This window comes from Ammospiza nelsoni, chromosome 3, assembly GCF_027579445.1.
Source record: "Ammospiza nelsoni isolate bAmmNel1 chromosome 3, bAmmNel1.pri, whole genome shotgun sequence".
Lineage (NCBI taxonomy): Eukaryota > Metazoa > Chordata > Aves > Passeriformes > Passerellidae > Ammospiza > Ammospiza nelsoni.
The window spans coordinates 25,197,531-25,212,513 of NC_080635.1; the positions used below are offsets into that span (position 1 = coordinate 25,197,531).

The 14,983-nt window shown below is 41.8% G+C and overlaps 1 protein-coding gene across 2 annotated transcripts; it reads right to left on the reverse strand.

Moving 5' to 3' along the window:
* Nucleotides 1-529: 529 nt before the first annotated feature.
* On the reverse strand, nucleotides 530-13,417 carry KCNG3 (potassium voltage-gated channel modifier subfamily G member 3). 2 transcript variants are annotated; one of them, XM_059469541.1, is made up of 2 exons: nucleotides 12,807-13,417; nucleotides 530-4,231 (listed from the first exon to the last, which is right to left on the reverse strand). In XM_059469541.1, the coding sequence occupies exons 1-2, from the start codon at nucleotides 13,415-13,417 to the stop codon at nucleotides 3,586-3,588; spliced, it is 1,257 nt and encodes a 418-aa protein (XP_059325524.1). In that variant the 3' UTR covers nucleotides 530-3,585. The 2 variants fall into 2 exon arrangements, with proteins under 2 accessions (XP_059325524.1, XP_059325522.1); XM_059469539.1 differs by having other exon boundaries at nucleotides 12,774-13,417.
* Nucleotides 13,418-14,983: the final 1,566 nt, after the last annotated feature.

The window sequence follows — 14,983 nt, forward strand, 5'->3', positions numbered from 1 at the left end:
CAAAAGTCATTGACATTGGCTTCCATTTTAGATGAACCAAAATGCTGGATAACAATTATACAAGCTGTCTTCATTTATTTTTTTACTCTATTTGTGTTTCATCTAATTTGTTCCAGATGTGAATATTTCCAAGAGAAACTGCCCATCAAATCTTTTATTGTATAGGGTTCAAACATAGAGAGATTAGAGATGAGCCAGCTTGCCTTCACTTGGCTTTTGGCTTTGAAATGCTGCACTTTGAAATAGAGTGCTGCACCTCATGTCTGCATAAACATGGTTTCCAGAAAATTTTATAAAACAGTTTTAACTGTTTTAAAATGTGCTTATTTTTGACTACACATATAATTCATATTTTGTAAGGTTTCACTAAAAAAACACTGGTCTGTTGAAAATAAGATGACATACATTACTAGAAGTCAGGCATCCTAATTACCCTAGAAAATTCTTATTTAAGGCTACCATAAAGATTACTTTATTTCAACTTGGTTCATAAGGAAAATAAAGTCTACATTAATAACCATACAACAATAAAAAGAGAAAGAAAAAAAAAAAAAAAAAACAAAAACCCCACGAACAAACAAACACCAAAAAACCCACTGCAGGATCTCTCCTTTGTGGGCTTATATACAGCAGTTTGAAAATATTTTATTATAACTCAAATTAAAAAAGAACATTAGGTCATTCTGTTCACATTTTGCCATATAAAAATTGAACACATATTGTTCAAAAAAACATAGTATGACTTAAGATAATCTCCACAGACTTAGTCCTTTACACAGTTATTTTCATTAGATTTATGTTTTAACACTGGGAAAGGATTCTTCATCTAAAAAACACTTCATAAAGGATAAACATTTTGTTTGTATACCATGTATAGCCTGGATTGTTAAAAACTTCCTGTCCTTAATTGCTTATGCAAAAATGATTCATGGTGCAAATTGGTATTCACAAGTTATTATGTGCATTAATTTATGTTTTTCCTTTGTACAGGCATCTAAAGATTAGATTTATAGGTTGTGCTGAAACACATTTTATTTTGTCTTGAAATCAAGATTGCGACATACTTTTTATTCACATTCTGTATGGATTGTAGGTTATTGTCACCATGATGATGGTTTGGGCATTTTGTGGAGGAGGGTTGTATCTTAGAGCATTGGTTTGGTTAAATACAATATGTGGACAAAAGACAAAGTAAGTTTGAAGGAGTTTTGTGACAAACAATATTTTTCCCAAGCATTCAAAACAGCACATGAAAATCTGTAGGGCTAAGTTCTTACGTGAGGTCTTTAACCTATTTTAGCTAAAAATAAATTTAAAAAATTAAAAATTGGAGCAAAAAAAATTAGCAGTTTTGTACTTAGAAATGGTTTTGATATTGTCAAAATAACTTTTCATTAGAAGATGAAAATGTAATTTTCTTCAATGTCTCTGTTTGGATTAAAGTCTGAAATTTTAATTTTGTCAAGGAGGAAATTTTCTGTGAGGAATAAAAAAAACCCCAAACATTTCAACGGACTATAATATATAATATATGCAGGATATATATAGGTACACATGCAGGAATACAGAGCCAGCAGCTCCACGGCTGTAAAACATCTAAGTGTCTCTGAAGTCACAACTTGCCTAACTAACATCAGCTGTGAATCTCACCTAAGAAAGAATTTTTGCTGATCTCATATTCACCTCTCTGTGGAATGCTGGAGCAGGTTTCTGAGCAACATGATTTTGATAGAAAAGGCATAAATATATAATAGTGTAGGGAACTACAGAGCTAACCTTTGAACACACTAGTGGCAAGAAACAGAGGTATGACTGTAACAGCACTCAACAATGGAGTCTTGAAGGGAAAGTCAAGCTTGTCTGTAAGAAGGCTACTAAAATTCTTTCCAGGTCTTCAGAAAAATTGCAATGTATTTCTTAAGACTACTTAAGACTAAGACCACTTAAAATAATAATGACTCTTTGAGGTCTTAGGGAAGAACCTTCAATATATTGGTTACTGATCAATGTGGCAGGTTTATTTGAGTGAGCAATTCCAGGGATGTGTTTTCTAGGTGGTACTCATTTCACTTGTAAAGCCTTTCACAGTTACAGATATAAAAGATGCCTCTACAGCACAGTAAGAGTAAATGCAGTATTTTCAGGCAAGCACACAAATTCCAGCTGTGCTGATGACTCTGAACTTCCATGTTAGCATGAAAGCTCCCTGTTGATGTTTATTGGTACCCAAATTTATAAAGCTGTACCTTGATGTATTTTAATATCTAACTGCACATTTCTATATAGCAGCATTTCAGAATTATACTGAACAATGCTATTAAGCAGTACTACACAAGAAATGTAGTGAACTATATTTCAGAACCTAACTTGATTCATTTTCATTTTCTAGTAACGTTGGAGAATACACCATTTTGCCAAGTGCAACTCACACTTCTATATTTTACTTTCTTTGGTATGCTCTGGGCTTTTTACAGTTGTTTTTAAAACTTCCATTGAGGTATATCCTTCAGTAAGGATTGCAGAATTTAAGATGATGAAGAGTCCCATCTGACAGGGAGCAGGTACTCTTGTTTTCCAGTGCTTGCTCCAGGCCATTTCAAATGATGAAATCTTACAATTTGTTTTAAGAGAACTTTCACTATGATATCTATGTTTAAGATATGTGGGGCAGGGAGGAGTTTAGGGAGGGAAAATCTGTGCTTATGAGAATGTAACTTCAGGTGGATGGAGTTGAGCTGAATGTATATAAAATTTGGAGAACTCCCCCACTAACCTACCAGGAAATATATACATATCAATCCCTGATTTCTTATGCTGATCTTTGTAAAATACAATACTTGCTTCTACTTACAGCTTGGTTCCAGAGAAGAAATTAATTGTGACCTAAAGAAGTCCTTGCTTACAACATTCAGAGGTTCACTTCTTGCACTTCTTTGTGAACTCTCAAATTCAGAGAAATGCCACTGACTTCACTGGGTTTACAGAAGATTTGTGTGCTTCCTCAAAGATCAGAATCAGGCCTCAAGGGTTTTTTTGTCCTACAGACCTATATTCTTCATCTTTCCTGAGTCACAGAACCAGCTCTACTGTGAAAAGTAGCAGTGATTCTCCTTCAGCATATAATTTGGTTATCTGAGTTAAAAGTGAAGATACTTCAGGCAAGAAGCTATAAATGCCTCTGTGAAATATTTAGATATTGGAATATTTGAAAAACTTCTGCTACACATTGCTTAGAATGGTTTACGATATAATTACAGGAATTACAGATCTCAATGTTACACCCATTTTTTTGTTCTGCTTTTTTTGAGGGAAGGCAAACTGAACACCAAACTGGTCTGGTTGAGGACTTCTGAATCCTCTTTGGTTAATTTTGTTCTCTCAAATTTGAAGCATCACTCCCTGTCCTTGCAAGGTGCTCAAGGCAGATGGCCATCCTTCCTGTCTGAATGGTGACGGGCTTTCTCCGGGCTGGTGAGAATGTTGTTCCACGGGACCATCCAGTCAAGGAGGACACGCGAAGGGACCTTCCACCGTTCTCTTCTAAGACAAAGCTTAGCAAGTAAGTACAACAGAATGCAAGTTGGGTCAATTTAGGAATTCAGCAGAGAGGCTTCTACTGTACCTAGCAGATCGGAACTTGAGCTCATGGTAGCACTGCACAAAGCTGTGATAAATGAAAGTGATTGGCAGGGCTAATAAAACGATGCCACTAACCACACAAATTCCTCCAAGAATCCTTCCTGGGACAGTGATGGGACACATGTCACCGTAACCAACCGTGGTCATCGAGATGATCACCCACCAACAAGCAGCAGGAATGCTGGCATAATCCTTATTCTTTGTTCCCAAGTCCAGCCCATTTTCAAGAAGCTGTGAAAGTGCACTGAAAATTGCCATAGCAACACAGATAAAGACAAGTAGCATCACCATCTCTCTGTAACAACGCTTCAGAGTCAGACCAAGTGTTTGAAGGCCAATGAAATGACGGGCCAGTTTAATCACCCAAAAGATTCTCATCATTCTTAAGACCCTCAAGGTGACTCCAGCCCTCTGAAGCTGTGAATTTTCCCCTGTGAAAACTGTCATTAGAACAGAGATGTAGTAAGGAGTAATTGCCAGCAAATCAATGATGTTGAGAGGTCTTCTGACAAACTCACACTTGTTTTTGGAGACGATGAACCTCACAATGCATTCAGCAGTGAACCAGCCTATGCAGATAGCTTCAATTATCCTGCCAAAAGAAACAAAGGACAGCATTTATGGTCTGTGCAAAGTCTTCAGGGGATGTTTTGTTTGTTCACAGATATTACCAAAGTGACACTTAAGACTTTCACAGACAACAAACAGAAAGCCATGCCATCCTTATCCTGCACCTGGCACTGGATTTCAGCAATTAACCTGAGGATCTAGAGAGAGTTTGAACAGATAATTGCTAAGAATTCACTCACTGGTCATTTTCTTTGAGTTACGGATTGCTACTAGTCATAGTACTGGACAAATATGCCCACAAAAACTGGACTCCTACAGGAAATAAGACATCAATGCCAATGTGTAACCATATCTAGAACAGCTGGGTTTGGATTGGGGTTTTTTTGCTGCTGTTGTTGATTGAGTTTTGGGGGATTTTTTTTTAATTTTTTTAAGTCTGTGAGGCCTGATCCACTTGGGAATGCCAAGGGTTGTAGATCAGTGAACTGTCTGGTTATGAACAGTAATGTATAGAACCAGACTGCTAAAATAAAATGGAAGTGCAGATGGAACAGGCAGATATAAGTATTTGCATTGAATGATTCATGCATATTAATTCTTTAGGAACTAACCCAAACCAGTCTATCTGATCTGCATCCCAAACAGGGGCTTACCTGCAGTCAGACCTATACAGGTATTGCCAATAAATACAGATGGTATTTTATTTTCAGTATTGCATCCATAAAGTACTACGCTTGTATCCTTCCATTTACCACTATGCTCTGCATTACTGAATTTTCTCTTTTGCTGTAAATATAAGTCCACCTGAACTACATTGCAGCAAAAATGCAAGGTAAACAGATGTTAAGGTAATAGGCAGGATCCTCTTCTTGCCAAACGCAGAAGAAATCCTGGGAGAGGATTTCAGTATATTCTTAAATATTTTCAAGTCCCAATGCATTGAATGAGATTTGAGAATATCTCAGCTTGAAACCAGTGGAAAGCAGAAACAGGAGATAAAAATGTTGTTTAAATATTACTTAGTAACTGTTGTGCATGTGGTCACAAATCTCCCTAAGACTTCAGACTGTGCTCACTTTTTTAATACATGAGGGCATGGAAGCTAACCTTCCCTTCATTTCTCCATTTATCTTTTTAAACAACAGTTTAAGCAAAGAAAAAGCTCATCACTGATGCCTGCTGTTATCAACAGCTCTGAAACCAAACTGGTGTGAGATCAGAGACTCAAAAATACTGCCAGGAAATACAACCAGAGTTTTTCGCTACTGCAAGGAGTCTAACAAGGTAGTGTCTGTTGAAACATTTTGATTTGCAAGTGAAAATCCAACTGTCATTTCAAACCTAAAATTTTTCTTCCCTAACACATCTGCATAATTTCTTACCAGTTCTGAAATCTATTGTTAATAATAAGATAGTGGCCTGTTAGAAAGACAGTGTTCTCTAACTGATGTAATTATAGACTCTTTAAACTAACTTTTTAATAGACATTTTACACACTAAAATTTTGTTTATTTTTCATTAATTTTAAAAATTAATTCTCTTTAATTTTAAGCTAAAATTGGAAGAAACAGTAACAGTCACTTGATGTAAAGTCATAAGGTACACTGTTATTTTAGCCACAGTAAATTTAAATGAACATAAATTAATTGCTTAAATATTTAGTCAGATAAAATTGGACCATATTTTTCTTTTTTTTTTACAAATAACAATAGAAGTTCTGAAAGCAAATGGTCTTTCTTCATAAAGGGCTTTGACAACACTAGTTCATGTTAGCACCTTTTGATGGAAAGACTTTTGAAATTCAAAACCAGTTTGCTCTTAAGAATTAGGTGTTCTCTTAAAAATCAGGCTTTTTGAAACTTCCTTTATGTTAGGAAAAAAAACCAAGGAAAAAGGCTAAATGGGTAAGTTTTCTTAAGTCCTTTTTTAAATCCTTTTTTAATTCCTAAGTTTTCCCCAGTATAATCAAACAGCAAAATCACGGTAATGGACAAACTGATGATGTCCAAATGTAATTATATGTTGTCTAGTTGAGATCTCATGTAAAAGAGAATAGAAAGTTGCAGTCAGGAATGTTCAATAATTCCAACAGACTATTTCTTTGCATTTTATGAGATTTCTCTGGTAGTGTTGTCCGTCTCCTATGACACGAAGCATTTAAATGAAAAAGAAATTTGTTATTATACAATTTAAAGCTTTTTCACTTGCTATTTCCTCCTGATACCCTGATAATGTCAGAAACGTGACTCTTCCATTTTGCCACCCCTTAGACAGGTTATCTCTGGGTTGAGATTTAAGGAAGTTAGGTCCTGATTGTTATGATACAGTAGAAATTTTCTTCATGAATCAATATCGATTCAGTGGTCATATAACTTTGGGGAATAGTTGTACAAGTAAAAAAGTCCATGAAATATGATCAATCCATTGCTTTACTCTGGCAGTTCCTGGGACAAGAAATACTGTAAATCAGATATACTTCAGTAGGAAGGACTGAAGAAGTATTTTCTTGTAGAACAGATTTGAAGTGAGCTAAGGAACATCATTGGTGCAGAAATGACAAAGCGAGATCAAGGCAGTGGGGGATACATTAATGCCATTCCATTTTAGCTTGCACTTCCACTTTTCCATTTTGCATCCATCCTTCTTTCCCCTGGCTGGGGAGAAGATAATGAAGGGTGTCCCTTATTTTTTTCTTTCCTCTACTTACTTTTCAGCCATAAGTGAAACATTTTTCATTTTTCCTCTCTTGTCACTCCTTTTTTGCCTGTGTAGATGGATTTTGGCAGTACTGGTGAATCATACAAAAATGAGTGCTTTGGTGAGAAAAACTAGAAACCTCTGGCATGTTGGGAAATCTGGAGTGCTACATTCTACATTTCCACTTTCAGATCAAGTCTCCCTCTCTTTGCAGTGACTTATCTCTATAGTTAACCTTATCAGTGGATAAATAACATCTAGTAAGGAAAGCAATTTTAACAGTTAGTCTTTAAGAGAACTTAACAGAGTATGAAGTTAAAGCCACATAAAAGGCATATACTCAGAAGACCAAAGTACCTGTATTTTTCATATTCAGTTCTTAAAATATTTTCTGCATATTCACAGGACAGACTGCTTTTATTGCCTATGTCTGGAATAATGCTGTATTAAAATCTATAACTATATAATTAAATCGTGCCCTAACTATATAATGAAATAGTGCCTTTATTTGGTAAAAATGTAGTACCTACTTTATAAACTTCCACCTGGGTTTTTTGTTGGCTGGGTTTTTTCAGTTTTAAAATAGCTGGTATCCAAAAAGGAGAGGGGGAATCAAAAACAAAGCCATGAAGTATTTCCTTGAAGATTCCTCACAAATTTTATGAATAATCACAGAAAATACTAATTTTTATTCAGTTACAGGCTATTCCTGCTCCAATTTACTGTTCATTGTCCCAGACCAAAGCACATTGAAAGAGTTTTTCCTCACAAAATTTTAAGCTGCTTGGTGCTTAGCAGTCTTTCAAGATTGCTCTAATGAATCTTTTGTCCATAAACAGAAAATCAAGCCTTTGTTAGCCTCATTCCTACTGTAATCCCACCACTGTTCGGTTTTCTGTTCCATATGATAACTTTCACTCAGAATAAGCTACAACAAGTTAAACCATTTCAGAAATCATCTTTTTCAATCACTAACAAGTTTAGTTGTTATTACTAATAAAGAAAACTATGTGGTAACTGTCTTAGAATTTCAACTTAGCAACATTCTTTGCCTCAGCTTGCCAATTCATATATTTTCAATATCCCCTGGTGAGTTAGCTGAAATCAAGCCAAAATATTCCTTAGTGGCATTATTATCTATTAAGCTTGTAAATAAAACATACACAGCAACAGGACACACGAGGAAAACAGATTATATGATTAAAGACAGTATATGACAGGATTAAAGACTGTCAGCACTGATTTGTTAAATTGTTGCTAAAGCCTATTTCCATGTAAAGCACATAAAACCGGAAAAATGTCCAAGTAGTGGCTAGAATGATCAAACTCCTGCTCAGGAAGACTCCTAAGTGATTTCAGCAAATGTTCGGAGGTTTTTAATCCTTTTGAAATCAAGGGCTTCCTTCTCACTACAAGCTGTGGAGTAAAGGCTACAGAACAGCCGGTTTCCCTGAATTAAAAACCCTGCTGGCTTTTTTTTCCCCTTTCTGCCCCTGCTTTGGCAGAAATTATATGTTGTCATGCATTAAACTGTTTGTGTGGGAGGCTGTAATGACCCGTACTCCCCAGGGAAGGGGCAAATCCCTTTCACAGCTCCAAGTGGAGACCTGGATACAAACATCTTGAGCCCTGAGATCCTCAGCACCTTTACCCTCTATGTTGAACATGACTGCCACCTAACCCTGGTGAGTTTAAGGCTTGGCTGTGCCCAGGCAGTGATGTACATCCGTTCTTTGTTTCACCTCTATTTTTCAAAGAACTGGTAAATTCAATAGAAGAATCCATGCCTGTGTTTTTAACCTAGGTCCTTGGTTCCATTCTTTACCCTCAGCCCACTGTTTTAACCTAAAATCTGCAAAAACGTGATATTCAAGTTAGATCTTGTCCAGGAAAGGAGTTCTTACTGTTTTTTGAAGAGGTGTTAAGCATGATAATTCAGGTGTTCTGAAATTCCACTACTACAAAGAAATAATATTTTTTGCATGTCTAAAATTCACATGCAGTTTTTTAGGCTGATATTTTGCAAAGATTAAAAAAAGTCCACAGGCTCTTGATGAGAGATGCTGTTTGGAGAAACTACCGTGTTTATTTGCTTTTGCTTAAGAACACATAAATCATGTAGGCTTGATAAGTCAGTGATTATTTCAGTACAAACCTAATCATGATTATCAAGTGGAAAGGGGACAACCATCTCTTCTTAGTGCTAACAAGCTGCTTGTATTCAGCATTAGAAAAATAGTTTTAAGGCAGGTAGCTAGAACTGTGCTGCCAGTAAGTCAAGCAGCTTCAAATGATTTCCTATTACAGGCTTGAGAAGCTCTCCCTAGAAGATTACGCTCCCAATCAGTGCATGGACAGGTCCCTGAGCAGAGACTCACAGTATGCATCTGTTGGCACAGTTCAGAGGACAGCAAAGATGACTTGAAATTGCCAGAAGCAACAGAAGGCATTCCTGCTGTCTGCTCCTAAACTCTGCAAATCTAATGCAAATCTTTGGCTCCGATAAGTGGAACTTGCCAAGGCAGGGAACGGAGCAAAAATCTTAGAATGAAATAAATTTAATAGCTCATCCCTCATCCTGAGAACAGGTCTGGGAAGGGCAATCCCTCTGCAATCAGGGAATTGTATTTCAGTGTCTGTAACATCTGTGAAATTCAGAGGTGAGGTTTCCCATCCCTCTCTCCTTGAATAAAGCTTACTCCTGGACTTCTCTGTTGCCTTCTAAAGCATGTTATCCCAAAGGATCAGAAATAGCCATGGGCTGTTCATCCTTTGAGAGCATGGTCACCATGAAAAGACATAACATCATAGTGTTTTGTGAAAAAAAGTTTGGTGGATTTAATTCTTCTGCTGCTGAAAGGGTGCTCATACATGAAAAACAAATACATCTGGTGTTAGCTGGCAGCCCCAGTAGCCCTCACTGCAAACTTCATTTTTTGTAGATGCCAGAATTCATGATCCCCTCACTTGCTGAGATGATGTCCAGGTAAGCTGAAGGCACACTGCTGGTCAGCTGCTTTCAGTACAGCTGTCCAAAGCAGTTCTGGGAATGGTTACCACGGGAGCCAGCCACAGAAGTTGTCCATGTGGCACCTTTCTGACATAACACACTGAGGCAAGGGCAGGAGGGCTTATTGTGAGAGATTGAGAATATCAGAGTTGCTGGGTTTCCTCACCTCCGTGGCTTATGCTGAGCTGAATAACTGATTACATCCAAATCTACAGATCAGGCATTTCTAGATTATCCCATTCAATTTTCACTCCTAAAACTTCTCAAAATACATTTTTTTAATAACGTGCAATTTTTGTACTAGTAATTACAGTGCCATGCAAGTCAAAACTCACTTGTGTACGGCAGTAAGGTAACAATTTCTCTTGGGGAAAAAAAATATTTTGTATTACTGTGTTAGATAGAATTTCTTTATTTTGATGAGGAACGCTGCTTAATAAACAAATGACAGAATTTGGTTTCAAACTTTTAAATGTGTCAGAAACAAGTGGATGGATTTTTAAAAACCTTCTCACCTAAGAGGGATTGTATTGCCAGAGTATGCAATCCCAGAAACTTCCATAGGATTTCTGTGGTCAGATTTTCAAATAAAACCATTTAGCTACTTAAATTTTACAAACTTAACTATTTTTAAATGAAATAACTACAAAGTAATCATAAACACATAAGGCCAGATGACAACTGGGCATGTTAGGTCCAATGCTATGGCACATGTCAGTAGTGACAACTAAACTGGACAGCTCACTTAAAAGCAGCTGTAGCTAACACACTCTTTTCCAGCTATAGCAGACTTTTTAGCAATGAAGCAGCATGTGCAAAAGAGAGGAGTGGCTCCACCTTGGTGGTAACCTGTGGACAGAGGGGCACACATTTGTGACTGTTTGCCATGTGCTTGCCATCAGACTGGGATCAGTTCCTGTGCAGTCAGTGCATGGTTCAGATGACCCAGTCTGTACTGGTGTTTATATTTTTCTGACATTGGTAGAAACTTTTCAGCTGGTAGAAACTTTTCTATTGTTTTGTTGCAATAACATGGAGTACTACAGCTAGTACAGAAGAAATTCGCCCCATCATTGGTAGTTGTCCTGGTTCTAAAAGGAGCCTTCACTGCCCTGGGAACTGTTTGTCTACACTGCACCTACAAGTACTTAGGATCTTATTCTTCTAACACCTGGTGTACAAGATGCAATTGTTCAGAAGAGTAAAATCAGGATCTTGAAGACACAGGCACTATGAAAGAAAAATTACACATCCTATGCCATGTTCCTCTCCAAGCTGAACTCTTTCTTGCAAGAGAAAACTTGTGGTTGATTCCCACACCAAGAAGACATGAACAAAGACATGACCTATGTGGTTAATGCTGTTGTAGTGTTGCATCTATTTTCCCATGCCTCTTGGGAGTATCTCAGCAATTTGCTGCTGTACAGAGGTCACCCACAGCAGCTCCTCTTTGAAATAACCTTGCTAAGCTTTTAACTGGAACAGCCTTTAGGATCCCCTTTTGACATATCTGAATCTAAGCAGGAATCAACAGCTTCTCACACTGCATCTGCTTTCTTTTTGTTCATACAATTAATTCTTTGGCTCAACTACAATGAGAAATACAGGTGCAGTTTTCCATTAAGCTAATGGAAACTATGAAAATACTTTCCAAGGAATTAATCTGGCTACTAAGATATAATATATCACATTCCAATTAACTCTATGGTAAAAGATGATGATTTCATAATGACAAGGCTGCAATTTCACGGGAGTGCCCTTTTAGAAGAGCAGAAGCTGAAAACTTTTTGTTGAATATCCTGTCTGTTTTTAAAAAAGGGAGAAGCTAGCAAATACCAGAAATGTTTACTTCTTTCTTTATATGTCAGTCTTATTTATGGGAGAAATTCTACCAGACTGATCTCAATTTTGTTCTCTAGGGAACAGGGAAGAAGGAGAGAGAGGGAACAGAAGAGTGCAAGAGTTGCATCAATGTAATTCTAATCTGAGGTCACAAGAAGATGGAAAAGGGTTTGCTCTTACTAGTAAAGCTCAGGATTGAGCCTTATACCCCATGCCCTGTTCTCTGCAACTGTTTTGCAGTGTTTATTATGCTTAAAGGAAATGTAAGCGTCTGTTACATTTATACACTGGGGTGCTTGAATGATGCCTTTGCAAGAGCTTGATGTACAGTTTGATCATCTCCTGTGTTCCCCACATAGAGAATCTGAGATGTAAAGGGAGGAGCGGGAGTAAGGCTGTTCCCACATCCAGGATTTTACCGGAGCACAATCGTAACAGGCGCTGCATCTGCTCTAGCAGAAGGATCTGTACGAATACATGCAGAGTACTCACAGGATTTGTCTTTTCCCAAAGGAAAAGACAAGGGAATTGCATTCTTTTGGGGGATTATTTTCTTTTTTTTTATTTTCTGTTCACAATCGTAAGGCATAAATTGATTTCCGGAGTGTCTGAAGTTCTCTGTGTGGTCCCGTGTCTCCTCAGAGGGGACAGTAAGAGCTCCAAGAACCTTCACGGAGGGAGGCACCCTCCCTGCGAACAGGAGCCGTACCCCGATGTGCCCTGCGCTCCAGGCTGCCCAGACCCGAGCCTGGCCCCGGCCCCCGCCCGTCCCCTGCGCTCGGGGCCACGGTGCCCGGCAGAGCCCGGGGGAGCCGAGCTGCGGAGCAGCGCCACTGCCCCGACAGACACCCCGACATCCCCCCCGGGCCCCAGCTCAGGGCCGGGCTGTCCAGGCGCGCAGACCGTCTCCGTCGGTGGAGGCGACAGCCACGGACCGTCAAGACAAGGGGCAGGAAGGACACACTGGACGGGACACACGGGGACCAGACAGCGGGAAAATAAAGGATCCTCCTACCCTGAGGGCTCCCTCACTGACTCTGCTGTGTACCTGCTCTGCTCCTCCACGCTGCGATTCTCCGGCGCCCGCCACTCGGGCAGGGTGCTGGCGCACAGCACCACCATGGACACAATGACGAAGAGGATGGAGACGGTGGCCAGGACCTGGGCGGCCACGGAAGACGTGGGCTCCTCAAAAGTCCTCCTCATCCTCTCGAGCCACTTCCTGCCCTCGGCTCCGGGCGGCCGCCGGCCCTTGCCCTCGGGGCCGCCATTCGGCTCCTCCGCCGCGTAGTAGGTGAACGTCTCGGACATGCGGTCGTCGAGGCGGCGCTGGCAGCAGTAGTCGAGGTGGGAGCCCTCCAGCCCCCAGTAGATCATCTCGTTGTAGAAGGAGAGCTCGCACATGTGCGGCACGAAGCGCAGGTGGCCGTGCCGGACGTACAGCATGATGAAGCCGAAGGCCTCCGAGTGCCTGTCGAAGAAGTACTCGTTCCGCTCCCGGTCGTAGTCGTCGCACACCTCCAGAACGTCCTGCTCCGAGAGGCAGCCGTGCAGGCGGCTCACCCGGCGCAGCGGGAAATCCTTCAGCACCTCCCGGGAGAAGGAGTACCGGGTGCCCCCGACGTTCAACACCACCGAGGGACCGCGGCCAAAGTTCATGGCTTGGGCGGCACGGAGGAGGGGAACGGCGGGCAGGGCAGGGCGGCGAGGCGGGGGGCAGCGCGGGCGGCAGCGGCTGCCCCGGCTCCGGCTCTGCGCGCACCGCTGGCGGCTCCCGCTCGGCGACGGGGCGGGCAGCGGGCGGGGAGGGAGGCAGGGGGGGAGGGACGGCGGAGAGACGCGGGCGCCCCGGCGGCCGCGCAGGAGCGCAGGGGGCGATGCCGCTCGCAGGTGCGGGCGCGGCTCAGCGCCGGCGGGCGGGCGCCTCCGCGGGGCCCCGCCGGGGCGGGAGCGGGGCCGCGGCCGCGGGCATGGCGGGGCCGGGGAGCTCCGCGCCCGGCGCCGCTCCGCTGCGCTCCGCCGGTGCCGGCGGGCGGGCGAGCGAGGGGCGGTGCGGCGACGGCGGGGTGGGGACACGCCTCCTTCCCGCCCGCGCGCACGGAGCGGAGCGGGACTCCCGCTGCCCGCCGCCCTCCGGGCACCCCGCCCGGCACAGGTCTGGGCAGCGCCGGGGCCCGCCGGCCCCGCTGTCCGCCCCGCCAAGTGGCGCTGGCTCCAAGTTGTCCACTAAACGCAAGTAACACTTTGTGGGCGTTTCCCCCCCTCAAGGAAAGCTCGAAGTGAAGTGTGTGAGCCCGATGCGGCTCGCTCCCTGTTCGCGGCAGCCGACGGCCAGCGCCTGTCTCTCCCAGCTCGTTTGTTTGCCCGCCGGGGCGCCGGGCGGTCCCGGTGCCCGGTAAGGGCAGGGCGGCGGCGGGCAGCGCTGGCCGCAGCGCCCCGGGCTCCCCTCCTTGTCACAGCCCATCCGCCCCGGCCCTCCGCCGTGCACATCTGGACAGGGTGACTCTTCTCTTTTTCCTCCTCAGACAGTGCATGGACCCCAGAAAGAACCAGGTGCAATAGGCAGTCTTCTTCCCTGCTTCTGCCCATCCTGGTCTCAGGTCTCTGCTCCCGCAGCTTCCTATGTTCCTGTGTCCTGCACCTCTTCTCAAGATTAAAGCAATTACTAGCTGCTCCGACCCTGTCTGAGCTCTAAAGCTTCGATTTCATTTGGCTGCATCAAGTACAGGGAGTTAATTTCCGCTATTGACGGGTTTTGAAATTAATTTTTTTAATTTCAATATGACAGTTCTCCAAAGTGAGGTATTTTCTAGGCTCATTAACATCTGGAATATCTTGGGCTAAAAGCAGGCGAGACACAGCTCTCACTTTCAATGAGATGCTTTCAAGTTATCAGGAGAAAAAGTAGGTAAATATGTCTTTTCCAAACCAATGCCAAAGATTAGTCACTCAGGTTTTTGTCTTTAAAAGGGCATCCAGGTTAAACCAGTGTTTTCCTATCCCCGTTCTTAGTCGCTCTAGACGTATGCACTTCATGGGTTGTTCTTGCTGCCAAGTTACTTTATCAGCTGAGATTTCTAAGGCACATTTAGGCGTATCAAAATAAATGAATAGTCGTCTAATTGTGTACTAAAAATTGAGGTTTTTTTTTTAAAAATGAAAATGGTATTTAAGCGCTACTATTTTTAAGCCTATTTGTCATCTTCTGAAACATACTTCTGGAGA